Source organism: Adiantum capillus-veneris, chromosome 17 (genome assembly GCF_014529385.1).
Source record: "Adiantum capillus-veneris isolate H3 chromosome 17, ASM1452938v2, whole genome shotgun sequence".
NCBI classification, from domain to species: Eukaryota; Viridiplantae; Streptophyta; class Polypodiopsida; order Polypodiales; family Pteridaceae; genus Adiantum; species Adiantum capillus-veneris.
In genome coordinates, this window is record NC_140947.1 from 59,536,911 (window position 1) to 59,555,586 (window position 18,676).

At 41.1% G+C, this 18,676-nt stretch overlaps 2 protein-coding genes across 7 annotated transcripts in view; one reads left to right on the forward strand and one right to left on the reverse strand.

Annotated features, from left to right (window-relative positions):
- LOC147437327 (uncharacterized) overlaps positions 1 to 4,376 on the forward strand; it is a 209,745-nt gene extending 205,369 nt beyond the window's left edge. For 5 of the 6 annotated variants that reach the window (XM_086486880.1, XM_086486881.1, XM_086486883.1 and 2 more), the window contains one exon: positions 3,872 to 4,376. In XM_086486880.1, coding sequence (XP_086343006.1) covers positions 3,872 to 3,898 — 27 coding nt within the window. In that variant the 3' untranslated portion in view covers positions 3,899 to 4,376. The remainder of the gene's footprint in view (positions 1 to 3,871) is intronic. The other variant, XM_086486882.1, reaches the window with a different exon arrangement.
- A 13,394-nt stretch (positions 4,377 to 17,770) lies between these two features.
- On the reverse strand, positions 17,771 to 18,160 carry LOC147437331 (uncharacterized). The gene has a single exon (XM_086485927.1). It carries the CDS (start codon positions 18,158 to 18,160, stop codon positions 17,771 to 17,773), a length of 390 nt encoding a protein of 129 aa, XP_086342053.1.
- Between the last annotated feature and the right edge of the window lie 516 nt (positions 18,161 to 18,676).

Consider the following 18,676-nt stretch of genomic DNA (forward strand, 5'->3'; position numbering starts at 1 on the left):
AAACATTCATCGACCCCACACATCACTAGAAAGGTTCCTAATATCTATACAAAAGTGCATAATATCTGTACTTCCATACCAGAATAGAGTTCTTATCTGTGAGCTTTGGGTTAGAGGATTGCTGATTGACAATGAGTGAAAACCAAGTGATTGCAGCAAGCCATTGTTTCTTTTGATCGCGAAACTTCGTCTTTCAATGAGACCTCCCAGCCAATATGGCAATCAACCAATGTGTGTGTTTATATATACAAATACATATACATATATACTTTTTTTTTTTTTTGGTAAATCTTTGGGATTAATTTACAAGTGGGAAACCTCAAGGCAAGGAAAACCACAGAAAAGATCATATACAAAAGCACGAACACAGAAGTGTTCAGCTGTGAAGAGGGATAAAAGCATTCATAGGAAAGTTGATGCATCTCTGGGTTGATATCACCAACTTATCAGGGAAAACGTAAAGATTGCCCAAGGGAAAGCTTGAAAAACTGAAAAGGGTTTGCATCAAAGTGAAGGACATGCAGCCGTTACGTTGACGCCATAGGGTCCAATAAGCTCAAAATCTGACCCACGTAAAGAAGACCGCAAATCGCTGCAAGGAAATGGAGGGGAAATGGAGCCGCATACAAGTTGCTATACAACGAAGAAAACCTCTAGTAATGCAGCAATCCCAAAGCAGGTGATTGACAGTCTCTTTTGAAGTCGAGAAACGGACACAACAAGAAGTGCAGGTGACTGACAGTCTCTTCCGAAGTCGAGCAATGGCCAACGAGAAGAGCAGATATGACGTGCGTTGAGAAAAGAGCCCACCGGGAGAACTCCAAGCAGGCATCTCCATAGAAACAAGCGGCTCTTCTAGAGGGCAGAGAGTGGCTATCTCCACCGGATATCAGACTTGTGCATTGACCATAGTTCATTACAGTGGTCAACAATCCAAGGCCACGGTATAAGAAGAGCATAAACCTGACTAGCAGACATGGACTCAAAAGGCGTGTCCCGGAAAAACTAGTAAACGTGGAGCGGCAAGTGGAAACTAAAAAGTGTAGCCCGCCTCATCAACCACATCACCAACTACTCGAAGGCCATGACAAGAGAGAAAGTATGCTTAGCGAGACGAACGGTCGACCAAAGTAAGAGAGAATGCCCGACTCCAATGAAGACTCTCCAAAAGCGAATTCCCTTCCCGCTGCTATCAACCATGCCATGATAAATGAATTGTAGCATCTTTCCAAGCAGAAATCAAACTGAAAGTAACAGATTATCCAGGAATGTGTCCTTCCATCTTACCAAACATGACCTCCCAAAGAGATGGTTGCCAATGACCAGAGGAAGTAATAACATGCCGACACAAGCAGGCAAGCAAAAGAGCCCAAGCATGAGTTTGTTGCACAAGAGCAGGCAACAACATAGCTTTCCTAACAAGAACATGCCGGCGCAAGTCCAAGATATTGAGACCACCAAAGCTCTTGGGAGTGCAAAGTTTCCCAATTGACATTAAACGCAAGCCTTTTTTGTGAGCATGAGCTCGCCACAAATGAGACAAAATCGATGACATAAGAGAAGTGAGGCAATGGCGAGGCGAATGCAACAATGGCAAGTAGAACTGAACATTAGCCATCGAGATGCTTTGAACAATTCGCAAGCGAACATGTAATAGCCATGTGGATAATTTCCAGTAATGCAATTTGACATTCAAGCCTCGCATAATCCGGTCCACTTTTTGAGTGTGAGTGACATCTCAACCAATTGGATACCTCAAATGCCTGGCAATCACATTCAGAGGAACAATCTCTTTTGGCCACAACAGATCATGCCAATCACAAGGATTGAGCGGCAGAAGCTTCGACTACGCATCATTGCATCAGCTAGAGATTGAGACTGAGCAAAGGCCTGGATTTGCCTGTTGTGTCACTTCGAGCCAGAGACACAGCTACATCACATAAGTCATTGTCCGGTATACTATGAAATACAAGGCTGTTTTCACTGTCTATTCAAGGAGGGCTTTGGACCACTGGCTAGAGTCATGAGATATGAGGATCAAAGATGTGCAGACACAGGGAGAGTCTTTTTAGAAGATTAGACAATGGGAGACATTCACAGAGGGAGATCACTGACTATTTTAGAGCAAAGACTCAGTAGTCAGATGAGCAAGCTTCATAGTAGACTTCAAAGTCCACCTATACCAGAGTTTTATTGACTGACATAGCCATTGAGAGGCCCACGTCTTCGAGGGCCAGCACGACATGGACAGAGGCTCCATCAGAGGATCTAGACTATTCTAACACAACATGGGAGGCGTCCAGTACGACTATTTATAGAGGCGGACATTGACAATGCTCTTCAGCAACCCATCCAGTACATCCTCGGACAGCGCCCGATGCCAGACATCCTTGGACACTGATGTTCATTTTAGCTTTTATTTTACTTCATTTTATTTTGTACTCGGACATTGTATTAGATCCACCAAGATTGTATCAGTTTGATCTCATAGTCATTTTGGCCTTTTGTAGACGTTTAATATAACATCTCCTTTCATATCTCTCTCTCTCTCTCTCTCTCTCTCTCTCTCTCTCTCTCTCTCTCTCCACCTCACAGGAGATGGGTTTGTGATTCGACCCAGCTACATGGACACACATATGTCTCATGGTTTGCGTTGTGCCATTGGTCAGATACGCACATCCTCACATCAGCTCGAGATTGAGACTGGTAGATTCAGAGGGATACCATCAGACAACAGGATATGCCGATTATGCCAAAGAGAGCCAGAGACAGAGTTGCACTACATATGTCATTGCACAGTGTTCTATGAGATACGGGGGCGTTTCCACTGCTTATTCAGATAGGGTTTTGGTCCTCTATCTAGGGTCATGAGTTATGAGGATCAGAGATGTCTTGGACTATATCTACTTGAGTTACACAGGTATAGAGACACTTTACTGGGGAGAGCTAGAGAGAGGCAGTCCCAGAGACACATTACAGATTTCTTTTCACTAGATATGGGACAGCCAGAGGAGCAGCCACCACTGCAGAGCTCGTCCCACACTCATTCGACCACTATTGGCACTCTCATCGACCGAGCATTGGAGCTACAGAGATACAGACGACCGCGACTGAGGAGAGGAGCTACACAGCATCGACGGAGACTACAACAGAAGATTCGAGCCATACTCTTTCGACATTCAGAGTGCAGATGAGGATGGATCCTCACCATTTCTTCCATCTTTGTTTCACACACTGTTACATCCAGTTTACCGGGTACCTATTGTATCAGCTGCTACACCCACGTAGTTTTAGATTGTAGTAGTAGTAGTAGTATTTTGTTCCACTTCTAGTTCTTTTCTAGTTCTTTTGTACCCAGACATGGTATTAGATTCACTATTTTGTAACTGATTGGTCTCATAGGTCATTTTGGCCTTTTGAAGACGTTAATATAACATTTCATTTCATTTCATTTCTCTCTCTCTCTCTCTCTCTCTCTCTCTCTCTCTCTCTCTCTCTCTCTCTCTCTCTCTCTCTCTCTCGTGCACGCTGTCTTTTGTGTCGCTGGGCTCCATACCACTGGCCGAAGGGCAGCCGGATGTAGGAGAGGGTGCCACGTGGCCAAGGGGGGGCCAGCATCCCTCCTCCCAGTATATATATATTGGCCGAAGGGCAGCCGGATGTAGGAGAGGGTGCCACGTGGCCAAGGGGGGGCCAGAATCCCTCCTCCCAGTGTTTATATATATATATATATATATATATATATATATATATATATATATATATATATATATGAGAGAGAGAGAGAGAGAGAGAGAGAGAGAGAGAGAGCTCTTCTACCATCATGTGATGATTAGATTTGAAATCGACGTGCTTGTGATTCTTGTTTTAGGCAAATGGTGTACAGGCAGTGGAGTAACAACAAATAGGCTTCAACTACCACCAACGAAAGCATGCAATAATGGTTGTAATTGCAACACTTGCATGGAGTGGATAACAGTTGTGAAGAGATACAATTCTTCTTCGTACCAATAAGTGCAGTCTGAGGCCTTTGTGGAAATTCTTCAGTAAGGGATTGCGCTTTGTTTTGCACCCTGTTTTGAGCAGGCACTTTCTATGGGTGTTTTTTGTCTATGTGCAAATGTATGCATAGATGGATGAATATGACATCATTGACACTGACTACATTAAATACACCATCCTGAAATTGAGATGGAATTTTTGTAAAATTCTTAACTCTCTATTGAATTTTCTAGTTGTCTATTTTTGTGGTCCATATCTGCCCTCTGACCAGCCCTAGTTACAGGGCAACACCATGGGTAAAGTGGCAATCGTCTCTACCGACTTTTTGGGAATCTGTAGAATTTTGCAACAGCTAATTAAACATTTCATGAAGTGGTCAAGGAAGATAGTTATGGATTGCAGTCAAGATGTTACACACAATCAACATGCTCAATAGATTGCATATCCTACAGAAGGCGTTTGAGTGGTTGATACTTAGTCACAAATGAGATTACATGTATCTTGTGTGTAAGAAAATTGATTTTGCATCATAAATACTATACAAATTACAAAGAACATAAACAGTCTAGGGCACACATAGCTCCCTCAAACGACTCTAAAGGATTCACAAAATCTCATTTGAGTAGAAATCTGTACATTTTTCACAATAAAGACATCTATCATATCCCCAATGTTTACAAGAAAAGTTAATGATGAAAGAACCATCTTTGGAATCTAGCAATCTTCAAGCCAAGCATCGCACATCAAAGAGAAGGGAAGAATCTATGCCCACATCTATCAAGTTGATTGGCCCATTGTTGGTGGTCATATGATCCTCGAGTGTTTATCTAGCTTGCCAATCGAGTCGTTTTATATTCTGTATATTCTATTGCCTTAATAAGCTTTTTGTGTATACCAATTTTTTTAGTGTTGGCAATCTGTCAATCCACATAACATGAAGCTAAAAACATAAGGTCCTGGAATTGCCTTGAATCCTTTTACAGAAAATGAAAACCAATATTGAGCCCTAACCCCAAGTCCCGCTTGTTAATGCACAAACTTAATAAAATATTCATTATTTTTCCTCGTAAGTTGTTAGGCTAAGAAGTTAAGAGCCAAGCTTTATAGACAATTACCTATTATTTGTCCCATCAAAAAAAATATAAATGATAAAGCACCTCACGCTATTAGATTTACTTGAGTCGATGAAGCAAGGTGAAATATTTGTTTCTATACTCCCATGACTAATTCTAAGCATGCAAGACCAAGACAATAAACCTTTTTAGCTTCCTTAATGGATTAGTACATAACTAGGTTTAATATTTAGATCCAAACATGGCTCCTACTCAAGTAAGCAAGCATACTTCAACAAACTAAAAACAAAGAATTTGTTTTGTAATTACCATTGAGATACTAAAAGGCAAGTGCCTTTTGAAGCTTACTTAGTCATTTGAGATGCAAGAAACAGCTTATCACTACAAACAATAATTAAAAGGTAGGAGCAAATTTACCATGCCAATATGCTCAAGTACTACAATTGTTAAATTTTAGGACCTGTAGCCAATACCTTAGTGCAAAACCAAAGCATTAGGTGTGTATTCCATAGTTGTATTCATTGATAACCCATAAGGTATGACAGATCAAACTTGGATTGGTAGGTGGCTTGATTTTTCCTTCATTAAACCCCTAGCAATTCTCCTTAGTTCTGACCATAGTACTACAATTGTCTTGAACATTCCCAATAGATGCTTGTCAAATAATGAAATAATTCAAATGGGACAAAGATTGTTTTTTTTTTTTTTTTTTAAGGTTCCCTAAAATTGAAGATGTTCCAAGTAGCATACCATGTGTTGTATAGCCTCAAAGTAGCTAGCCAACTGAGAGTTCCCCAAATGAAGAGGGTATCAAATCTAATCATCCCAAATCTTAAACATCTCAAAATTTTGTGAGAAGTGCCCTTTTAGGCACTCTAGTCAAGTAAAAGCCCTCAATATTTTTTCCAAACTATAGGTGAATTAGCTATACCCATTCGATTATGTCTACACATATTGAGATTCCCCAAATTATATAGTGTCCACTCATCACAGTTGGAGCATTGAACACATTCTTAAACATATCAAAAAAATTGTACCCAATCATACTTTACTTTTGTTGCTCATTAGAGGAAGATAGCGGCAACAAGAGGTGGCCCCAAAATACACATCCCTTAATAAAAAAACCACGGACATTACAAAAAATGGAAGTGTTTTTCATAACAAAGGGTTACTCATTATGTGATTAGTGGAGGAAATGAAAGTAACAAAGAGATTGGACTCCCATTGATAGCCCAAGAAAAACCCACACAGTAGACTAAGTGAGAGATAAAGATAGCTTGGATGTTGAACCAACAATTTAACAAGGTTCATTGCCAACAAGGATCATCATTACACGAGCGAGTAAGGATTTAACAATTCAATAATAGCTTAGTATTCAAGAGTTTAACAATTGTAAAAGTAAAATGGAAGAAATGTTTAAAAGCATACATAAGCTTTAACATATTAATCAATGTAAAAAATTGTGCCATGTTATTCTTAAGTTTTATATAGCTTCTTATTACTATGCTCAAATGTTTGACCATGAAATGAGAAAAATTGAAGATAAGCCTTTGAATAAGAAAAAATGTACTTAAATCATTAGTTTAGATTTTAATCCCCTAAAAAATATGTTGTGATTGCATAACTATATCACAAACAAATCACAACTTGATTCAAAAATATACTTATGTAAGCCTTCAATTGTATATAATTTGATTTCATAAGTGTCACCATATTTGTAAGAGAGAAGAAGATTTCTTTAATCTTGGTCTCTAGTAAAGTCTTTAGAAACTAGCTCCTTGACCCTTGTCTAGATCTTAACTAGTGCTTGCCTTGTAACACCCTCTGTCACATATGCATGTTATAGCCAAGATATATAACTCCTCTACTTATTTGTTTCTTTTCAATTATTAAAGGAAAAGAGTAAATAGCTTACACAAGCACTCAAAAATGTACATGAGTGACAAAGCAAAGAAACAATTCAAACTCCAAACACATTTGTACTGCTGCCAACAAGACAGTCACCCAACCCAATGCTTCTCATTTAATTCCTATGATCGTAAAATGTCTGAGCATAGTTGATCCATGCACTGTAGGTGGTCACAACACTTTCTATTCCTCAGAGTCCCTTGAAACCCAGCAACGTTGCTGCCATTCCCATCAATGTTATTCTCTATTCTCTAGTTTTTGGACCTAATATGTTGAAAAGAAACTCAAATAATGTTTTTCATCATATCTTTTTGGGAGCTCTACAATGTGTTGTGTCTCTATGACCAATGAAAAACTTACTTTAACAAAGTTTCTTTTAGGAAGGTTTCTAAGAATGTCTATCACACTGAAACTTGAAGTCATATTACTTAATGCTCATGTGTACCAATGAATCTTCTTTTGAGGTTATTGTGCTTGTTAAGCTACCATGCACCACAAAAGTTCTCCCGAATTGACTATCAAGCTAAAACATGTTAATCTTTCCTCTTTTAGCCATTGGCATTTCAAACGACAAGCCATTTTCTTCGACTCCAAAGATCTAATGAAGTCAAATGTTATCTTCTCTAAACCCAAATACTGCGGATAGATCTTTCTTTGAGACCTTAAAAACACCATTCTAAGTATTACATTCTTTTTTATTTGTTTTCCTTTATTTTCTATGGTGATATCACCAACTTCCAAAGCAAACCGTAACGATTGCCTAAGAGAAAGCTTGAAGAGTTGGAATGGGTTTGCATGAGTACAATGGAACATGTAAGCATCACACTGACTCCACAAGGTCCAAAAGCCCAGTATCTGACCCGCATAAAGAAGACCGCAGAACGATGTAGTGTCGGTGAGAAAATGCCAAATGCCAAGAACCTTTTGTGAAAGACAACCCCACGAAGCAATCCCACAACAAGTGGCAAATATCCTCTTCTGCAGTCGAGCAACGAACGCAAGAAGAAGAACAAATATGACGTGCCCGAAGAAAAGTGCTGACAGGAAGCACTCCAAGCAAACAACACCAAAGACACAGACGCTCTTTCAAAGGCAAATGGCTTTTCCACAAGGCAGACATGAGCCTGCTCCACCAGAGGTCAGATTTGTGCATGCGCCAATGGGCATTACAATGACCATCAAGCCATGGTTGTGGTAGAAGAAGAGCATAAATTTGACCTGCATAAATATCTCGAAAAGGCATTTTCCGAAGGGCCAATCAGACATGCGATTACCATTAGGCAAAGGTGAAACAGGCAAAAGGTCAAGCAGCATGCTTTGAAGCTCTCTCCAAATCTAAGGGTAATGCATGCCCAATCCAAAACGGCTAGCGACAAAGGGAAACTCAAAAGTATATCCGGCCTCATTGACCACATCCTCAACCACACGAATGCCACGACTAGAGAGAAAGTAAGCCTGACGAGGGGAGCGGTTGACCAAAGTAAGAGAGAATGCCCGGTTCCAATGGAGACTTTCCAAAGGAATTGAATCACCTTCCTGCCGAGGAATCCACGATAAATGAATCGTAACCTCTTTCTAGGCAGATACTAAAGTGGAAGCAAGAGGACCAAGAATGTGCCCTTCCATCTTGCCAAAAACCACCTCCCAGATAGATGGTTGTCAATGGCCAAAAGCAGAAGTAACAACATGCTGACCGAGGTATGCAAACATCAGAGTCCAAGACTGAATTTTTTGCAGAAGAGTAGGCAACAACATATCTTTCTCGCAAGAACATGCCTGCGCAAATCCAAGATATTAAGTCCACCAAGACGTTTAAGAGTGCAAAGCTTCTCCATTGACATCAAGCGTAAGCCTTTTTCGAGAGCATAAGTCCGCCACAAATGGGACATAATGTTCGACATAAGAGAATCAAGACATCGGCGAGGCCAATGCATCAATGGCAAAAAGAACTGAACATATGCCAACAGGATACTCTAAACAATTCGCAGACGAACATGCAAGGGCCAAGTGGATAGCTTCCAGTAATGCAATTTGACATTCAAATGTTGCATAACCCAATTCACTTTATGAGAGTGAGTGACATTCCATCCAATTGGATAACCCAAATGCCTAGTGATCACATTTGAAGACACAATCTCACCTGGCCACAACACACTATGCTAATCACAAGAACGAAGAGGCAGAAGCTTCGATTTACAAAAGTTGACTCTAAGTCCATGCCGCAATGCCAAAAAGTTCTAAAGCTTCCATAATCACTTTGACATCCACCCGTTGATTACGGGACATAAACAACGAATCATCAGCGTCAACCTAGCCAACGAATGCACGACAAGGTAACCACAGACCATGAAGACGCTCAACAGAGGTCAAGTGATCAAGATAAGTCAACAGTGGGTGAGTGGCAATAGTATACAATAGAGCACAAAGAGGGCAACCTTGCCTGACCGAACAACCAAGAGGCCAAGATCAGTTGATTCACCTTCCAAGATCCCTGAAGACGTGCTACATGCATACAAAAAATAAACCACATTGACGAATTTAGGAACAAACCCTAAGCACCTCGTGGCGGCAATGAAGTCCCATTGTACAGTGTCAAAGGCCTTTCCAATGTCAACTTGCATAACTAGCACATCCTGTTGAGTGTACTTTGCATACTTTATGCCAATCATAACATTAGCCAGATTATCCATAATCTGGCGATGTGGAATGAAACCATATTGAGCCTGATGGAGTCCTACAAAAAGATGGTCCTTAACGCGGTGCTCCAACATCTTAGCCAATATCCTATAAACCACCGGCATCAAATTAATCGAGCACCAATGAGAGAATCTCTCACGAAGCGCTTGCTTGGGTAGAAATTTAAGTAAACCTTCTTTCCAAGATAGTGGAAAATCCTGTTTCTCCCATGCCACAATTATCATGAAAAGCACTGGATGTTCAAGAGCCTCCCAGAAGGAGAGGAAAAATTCCACAATAAGCCCATCCCAGCCGCGAGACCGCCAATGGCCCAAAGCAAGCAACACACTATGCAATTCTGAAGCAGTGAAGGGATCCTCAAGGCCACATGCATCTTGCGGAGATATGATCGGAGTAACAAAGGAAAGCATCAATTGACGAGCATGGTAAGCAGCCAAAGATGCCTGAGAAGGAGCAGCAAACACCTGTCGATAATACAAAACCATGGCATCCGCAAGTTCTTGCTTTGAAGAAGTCCAAACACCTAGGAAAGCATAACCCGCTTGATTGCCCGTGAGAGTCTTGAATGATGCAAATGCTTAAAGAATTGCTTTGAAGCATAGCCTTTATCCATGAAAGCCTGTTTTGACGGGCATGCGTCTGTCATTTAGCAATTTCGCTTGTCATTACGTTGAGTACACACAGAAGCTTCACATAACTCTGACATCTCAGAATTAGACAGAGGCAGCAAATCAGCCAACGCTTGTAGTCATTGACAAGCTTTCTTTGCATCTTTGGCATCCCCTCAAGTGCACTCATGTAATGCGTGCCATAGTCACAAATAACACTTTGCACCCTCATAACAACGTGATACCAGGCACCATCAAGATCAAGATCAAGATCATGTGAGCAAGTAGAGGTGGAATAACCTCAAAAATCATGTCACAAAAAACCTCATGAGTGAGATAAGCATTGTTAATAAGTAGCAGACGCTTCCTAGGAAGAGCCCAATCACAAAGAGTCTACCCAAAACTCACATCTAGCAAAACAAGCTAATGATCCGATAACTACAAGGTGTAATCGGTGTTGACCTCACATACAAATTCCTCATTTTGTTGAAAATTAAGCAAATACCATTTATCAAACCGTGCTCGATAAGAAGAGTGGGCAACATGCTGAAAAGTAAAACCAGAGGCATTTGGATGCAAATGTCGCCATATATCAATCATCTGAGTAGAAGCAAAGAGATTATCCCATTCTTTCCTTTTCGCAAACAACATATGTGAATTACCACTGGTACTATCATCCATCTTAGGGGTATTATTACCGCAAATGAATGCATTTGAGGTCCATGAGCGAGAAGAGATGTCTCACCATAGAGCAGCCCTTTGTCCAGATGATGTATGGGCATAGATGCCTCCAAATTCATACACCTGACCGTTCAACAAGCATTGAATCACCATCCAACGGCCATGCAGATCATTATACAAAAGAACTGGTTGAAGCTCATGCCGAACCAGCATCCCCATTTGATATTAAAAGGGCGCTTGCCCACCCAAGGATCCCCTGAATCCACCATAATTCCATCCGGGATATGCTTATCCGTATCCCACAAAATGCAAAACCTATTGGTGTTCACATCCAATTTCGGAGGGCAAATTACCTTGCCAAGTTGAGCAATCAACAACGAAAGAAAATGTTGTGAGAGCACTATTAGTTCTTTGATGGACCTATTTTCTTGCTTTAAAGAAATACCTCCATCATTATGCTTAGACTCAATGTGGGTGCACTATGACTGCACTCTATTATTAAATGTGATGTGAGTGCACCATCTAAATGCCATCCTAATATATTTCTCTATGAAATACTCATAAAAAACCATCTCCATTTTCTCTTTTTTCCATTCCTTACTCACACCACTCGTACATTTTCTTGCATGATTGACACGTTTCTTGCCAACCAATGTTCAGGAAATGTGTGTCTCAACTTACAATTGTGCTACTTGAGGATTCAAGAATGCTGCATATGAGTTGGGGAAAGAGGAAAATTTCCATCTAGAATTTGCAAAATTAGTGCAAAACTAGGGCCCACACTTACATAGCAAAAGTGTGTGCAATGTCTTTGTTGAATATCTCAGTGCAAGCAAGTTGAACAACGAATTCTACATCGAGAGAATGAAGATGCTCCAATTGTGTTTGATGCCATGCATGAGGCTGAAAGCAAGGGATGGTGGTACAAAATTGGTTGTCCTTGACACCACCTAGGGTAAAGGGGCCAATAAAAAACCACCCCCCTTTAGGAGGACTGCCGGGGCCAGTTTTTTTGTGCACTTTCGGACCCATTGTGAGACACAAATGGGTGAGAATTGGGGTGGACAATGTAGCCAACTTGCAATCATGGCCATTAGATCTTGGGTTCAAGCCTTGTTGGCACAATGGCTCTAAATGCCCCCCCATTCTGGTTTCCTATTTACACCCATTTTTTATACACATAAAAAATGTTGTGCGGGCGTTCTTTGCCTGTATAAATGCAACTTGATTCCAGATTTTTGCTGCTGGTAGAGACGATCTCGATCTTCATTTTGAGCGTCTAAGCACTCGATTCTATTTAGCGTGCTTTCCGAAGTGTGTGTTTCCTCTTAGGTGGCCTCAAGTTGGCCCCTTTACCCTAGGCTTGGTGGGTGTGGTAAGGAGAATCAGAACCAAGTAAAAGATGAAAAATTGAACAAAAAGGAGAAAAAATAAAATCAATTTCTTGGAGGCTTTATAATTTACTCTACTTTATTCTTTTTTCCCGAAATGGGTTATAACAGATAAACGACATGGGTGCAAGAAGTGGGGAAGGAGATTCGGCTCTCTCTCTCTCTCTCTCTCTCTCTCTCTCCCCCACCATACAGCCATGGCAGCTCAGGCCAGTACCATATCTTTAGAGATGACGATGGATATTGAGCGTGATTCCTTTACCTATCTCCAGTTAGGGGTACTTGCATCTACAGAGGGGGCTATGATGGAAACCACGAGCATTCATGAACCTGTCAGCAACCAAGTATTTTTGTGGGACTATTGGGCACAAAAGAAGTGTGAGCAACGACACAAGGAGCGCAACCCTGCTAAGAGAGCTGGACTTGCTACAACCAGATTAAGGAACAATATATGCAAAGCCATGGCTAGATGTTGGCTTCGGCAGACCCAAGGACTAACAACACTAGAACAACAAGAAATTCTAGAGCAGCTCATGCATCATCAACCATTTTCCAAGTTGAGGAGTTTGGATGTGCAATCGAGTCTTCTTTCCAGCGTTCGCAACACATTGACTCATTTGAAAGTGCCCCACTCTTCAACTGAGCTTTTTGTGAAGAGAACCTCTTTGACGATGATACTGAACAATGGTGATCAGAGCATAACCACTGTGAACCAGTCCAAAATTGTTGCTGCCTTGGGTGTTCATCGACATAATATAGCGACAGCAAGCAGTCGACTGGGAATGAAGGATGAGGATGAAGTGTTTCCACTTAGTGCTTGTCACAGACAGTTGCCTCTGCATACAAGTATCACAATCGAAACTAGAGACAGCAAGCAGTCAACTGGGAATGAAGGATGAGGATGAAGTGTTGCCACTTAGTGCTTGTCACAGACAGTTGCCTCTGCATACAAGTATCACAATCAAAACTAGAGATTTGGTGGCCGCTTTCTGGAAATTCGAGACAAGAGTTTCTGCTAACAAAAGGATATCTGTAAGCACAAGATCGAGGCAAAATGTGTCATCAAACATCCCATACATCTTCTAGATGATTCTCAGGTAATATGTGTTGCCCACACTGTAATCCTTGCTTGCCTTTTTACTCTTGGATTAACACAGAATACCACAACTTGTTAGCCAACAATCATTGTACGAATACTCAACTCCATAGTACCATTTCCAGCATGACAAAATTTGAGCAATTCCCAACATGCCAAACCTGGTACCAATTCCTACCACAGTAGTACCCAATTTGAAGCTTCTCTAGATTCTGAATAGTACCAAACAGATGCATAGTACCATTGTTTGGTAGAAATGCTCCAAAGTAACGATGCATAGTCCCAATTAGGTACTTTTTTGTATCTGGAAAGTTTTTATTTTGGAACTATGGATTCTTTTTTTAGCTTTGCAGTATACAAAAAAGTACCCAAATTGGTACTAGGTTTCCAAATTGGTACTATGCAGGGTACAGACATGTACCCACTTTGGCACTAGGGATCCTGTTTGATACTGTGAATTTAGGCGTACTATGCAATGTATAGAATTTGGTACTAGGGATACTGTTTGATACTATGAATTCAGGCTAGTACTATGCAATGTGCAGGATTTGGTACTAGGGATCCTTTTTGGTACTATGAATTCAAGCTAGTACTATGCAATGTATAGGATTTGGTACTAGGGATCCTTTTTGGTACTATGAATTCAAGCTAGTACTATGCAATGTACAGGATTTGGTACTAGGGATCCTTTTTGGTACTATGAATTCAAGCTAGTACTATGCAATGTACAGTATTTGGTACTAATGATCCTTTTGGATACTATGAATTTAGACTGGTACCATGCAATGTAGAGAATTTGGTACTGGGGATCATGTTTGGTACTATGAATTCAGGCTGGTACCATGCAATTTACAGAATTCGGTATTAGGGATCCTGTTTGGTACTAGGTTTGGTACTATGAATTCAGGCTGGTACCATGCAACGTACAGAATTTGGTACTAGAGATCTTGCTAGGTACTATGAACTCAGGCTAGTACTATGCAATGTACGAAACTTGGTACTAGGGATCCTGTTTGGTACTCTGAATTCAGGCTGGTACCATGCAATGTACAGAATTTGGTAGTAGGGACCCTGTTTTGTACTATGGATTCGGTGGTACTATGCAATGTACAGAAATGTACCCACTTTGGTACTATGAATCCACTTTGGTTCTATCAATCCAGTTTGGTGCTTTTCTGCACTTAATTTGGTACTATAGCCTGAAATCTGGCAATACAGTGCCAAATTTGGTATTTTAGAATGAGTTGGTGGTTTACATTGTTAACTTTGGTACTGTAAACTACTTTGGTGCTTTGCTATTTTATAGTAATATTCTGAGCTCTAATGTGGATCAAATTTTGTATATAGGTGGAGCTCTACAGAAGATTCAAAAGCATGTATCCTGCAGTGGAGTTGTCACTTAGGTCCTTTGAGACACTCAAGCCATTCTTTGTCCGAAAATTAAAGGAGCGCTATACTTGCTGTTGTATTTACCATATCCAGATGGTATACTTTAAGGATGCTTTCAATCAAACGGGCCAGAACAAGTTTGGGCATCACGCAAAGGAACATCCATGTACATGCTCCATTTGTGGTACACAGTGTGAAGTAGGTGAGTGTTCTGCAAACCAGGCAATTTTCAACACATAAGTATCTTGGTGGATTTCATATTTTTCCCTCGCCCTAAGGATCATGAATATCATGCACAGAGATGCTTGCTGTAGGTGCTCGGGGCAACAACTTCCCGGGAGGTCACCCATCCCAGTACTGTTCTCGTGCATATGCGCTTAACTGTGACGTTCCACAAATTGGTCTAGCCATCTAGACCCCAAAACCTTAAGGTGTTAGGACCTCTGGTCTAGCCAATTTATGCAAGGCTCATAGCTGAACACCACTTTGTCACCACAAGTTGGGCTTACCCCAACAATCGCCCCCTTAAGCCAAACTTGGGACTTTCCCATCCCCTTGAGTACCAACGTGTTTCGCCTTTTTCTAGGATCAGAGGTTGAGAGCTTCAACGTGGCCGGGATCTAGCTCAGAGGTTGAAGTCAACATCAACATGTCCCATTCCATGGACTCAGAGGTTGGACTTTGAACCATGGCTCTGATACCAGTTGTAGGTGCTCGGGGCAACAACTTCCCGGGAGGTCACCCATCCCAGTACTGTTCTCGTGCATATGCGCTTAACTATGACGTTCCACAAATTGGTCTAGCCATCTAGACCCCAAAACCTTAAGGTGTTAGGACCTCTGGTCTAGCCAATTTATGCAAGGCTCATAGCTGAACACCACTTTGTCACCACAAGTTGGGCTTACCCCAACACTTGCTGGGAGAGTGCCCTAGATGTGGTGTAAGGAAGTTGTCATTCTGCCCAGACGAGATTGCAGCAGATAGCAGGGAGGTGATTGTTAAGATATTTAAGGATGTGGGTATTGGACAGGTTAATGCTGAAGGAAACGAGAAGAAAAGAAAGGAGTTAGTCATGGAAAGGATGAAAAGTGCAACTTTCATTCATCTTTTTTCAGATCATCTGAAAAGCTTTGTCAAGCACAACTTTGTTTTTTGGTGGTAGGCCCAACAATTTAAAGACTGCTTGCTAAAGTTTCCAAGCGACGTTGTGTTTTCTGTTGTTGATTTTGCAGAGAATTACAGCTTTAAAGTCCAGAATGAGATTCATTCCATGCATTGGTGGTCAACACAGGTCACAATACTGGTGCACATCTCTTATATCAGAAATTCAGTAGGAGCCATTGAGAAGACTCTGCATTTTTACATATCACACGATAAGTTCCATGACATGCTCTTTGTTCAGCATTGTTTTCTCTTGCATGACAGTTGGATGAACAACAAGGACAATGTTTCCGTTATCATTGGGTTTGGTGAGATGGTGCCGCTTCACAGTTCAAGGCACGACGACCATACTATTTTGTAGCCAGGTATTATCAGTTGACAGGATTGCATATGATGCACAACTTCTCCGCTTCAGGACATGGAAAAGGAGAGCATGATGGTGCAGGTGCTGTTATCAAGAGAACTTTGACGCATGAGGAGCTAAAGCCCGATGGCTGGCCCATGTAGTGTGCGGCTAATGTGGTCAATTTTCTAAACGCGAGGTTTAACACAACGAGGGAAGGTGGGGGTCCCAGCACAAGACGGGTCTTTTGGTTGGTTTCATCGAATGATGTGTTGCGTTCTCCACTATGGGACTGCAAACCAATTGCAGGGTCTCGCTCATTCCATTGTGTTGATGGCTACTCAACACACAATCCATGTGATATGCGTTTTTGGACGCTGTCTTGCTTTTGTGATCCTTGTGTGCATGGGCAATGGAGGAGATGCAATAATAAACAGCGCACTGAAGAATGGAAATATCTCTCCATTGACAGAGTCTGTACAAGTAGGTAGTGATGAGGACGACGATGATGAGCAGAACTACAATGATCTGCTTTCCTCCCAAGTGAGTGTGGATTTAACCATGCCTATGTATGAAGGAGACCCTAAGGTGTTGAGCCAATTACAGTCCATTGGGGATAACTTTGCAGTGAAAGCAGCCGAGGAGAAAGAGGACTTCTACCTTCTAAAGTGCACCAAAACCATGTACCAGGCACCAAGAGTACTAAAGGACCTTTGGTATAATAAGATTGTAAAGGGTGGAATTCTGGTTGAGGGTTTGTACTATGCCCTAGTTGAGGGCAAAGTTGATACTTATACCCTATTGAATGAGAAACCACCGGTCATGATCTACTCCCATCTTGTTAGAGCCATATGGTTCCCCATGGAGGTCAAACAGGGCCTGCATAACCATTTTAAACTATCCTCAGAGATATATGAAAATATCTACAACAATATGCCATATGACGAAGGGAGTGACCACGAGGGGAGCCATACAGCATAAACCCCAACTATAAGTCTAGCCACTGGCAGCAACAGTTGTAATTCTCTTTAATAGCTGTGATCAGTAGTGTGTACTTGCTAATTTGTTTTCAACTGACTCTTGTAGTACCAAGTTTGATAGCCAGACTGCCTAATCCTTGTTTGATAGCAGGATACTTTAATATGGTTGAAAATATCTTAGGCAGGTGCAAGAATCCGGGTTTAGTTATCAATGGGACAGAAATTAAAGTGGGAAGGAGTAATCAATGCTCATGGGTTATTTGACATTTCTGCTGATTCAGGCTTCACATGCAAATAGCAACATAAAAATTACCAAAGAAGTGGCAAGAAAAAGATCATGTGTAGAAAAATTAAGTGCATGTGTAAAAATTTTGCAGACGAAGGTTCATGCCCAACAATAGTTTCTTATTACACGAAAATGCCAGTCTTTTACAGAATCTTTTACACATCAGGGGGGTCAAACCGGTACGAGTACCCTTCCAAAGATACAAAGTAGTCAGCAACATACAGGGAGATGTCGTCCTCTACATCAAACAGGGGTGTGCGCCGGCTATAAGCGGTGGGGAACTTCTCATCTAGCCATCCTGTGATCCATGGCAGAATGACATCCATGAGATACTTCGGCTTGTTCGGATCATAATAGTTTGGCTCATATGTCCGAATATAGCAGCACGACTCATAATCATTCTTCAATGATTTGTATCTTGTGTCATCCACAAGGAGCGTGCTAGCTTCGTTAAATTGAGGATGCTTGCGCCAAACTGTTCGCAGGAGCTTCAGGAAAATGGGCTTGTCGCCGAACTGACCCAAAAGGCCTACCACATCCTTCATAGAGGAAGCCCATTTTTCACAATGGGACTGGTCAAAAATATATGTGTCAAGTAAACTAAGTTGTTAGAGCAGGTATACAGTTCAGAGAACCAAAGTCTGAAAAACAGCAACAAGTTCTGTACATAACAGTACCAAAGCACCAAAGTACCAAAGGACTTAATCACCAAAGTCTGAAAAACAACAAGTTTTGTACATAAAGTATTTTGGTACCAAAGGACTTAAATCACCAAAAAAAGAAAAACAGCAAGTTCTGTACATATCAGTACCAAAGTACCAAAGTACCAAAGGACTTAAATCACCACAATCTAAAAAACAGCAAGTTCTGTACATAACAGTACCAAAGTACCAAAGTAAGTTGTGCAAATAGTACCAGGTTGTATGGACAATATCAAGTTGTGAAAGTAGTACCAAAAGTACCAAAGGACCAAAATGAATAAAAATAACCAAAAAGAACCAAAAGAAACAAATAGTACCCAATTGTGCAAACAGTACCAAATTGTGCTAACATTACCAAAA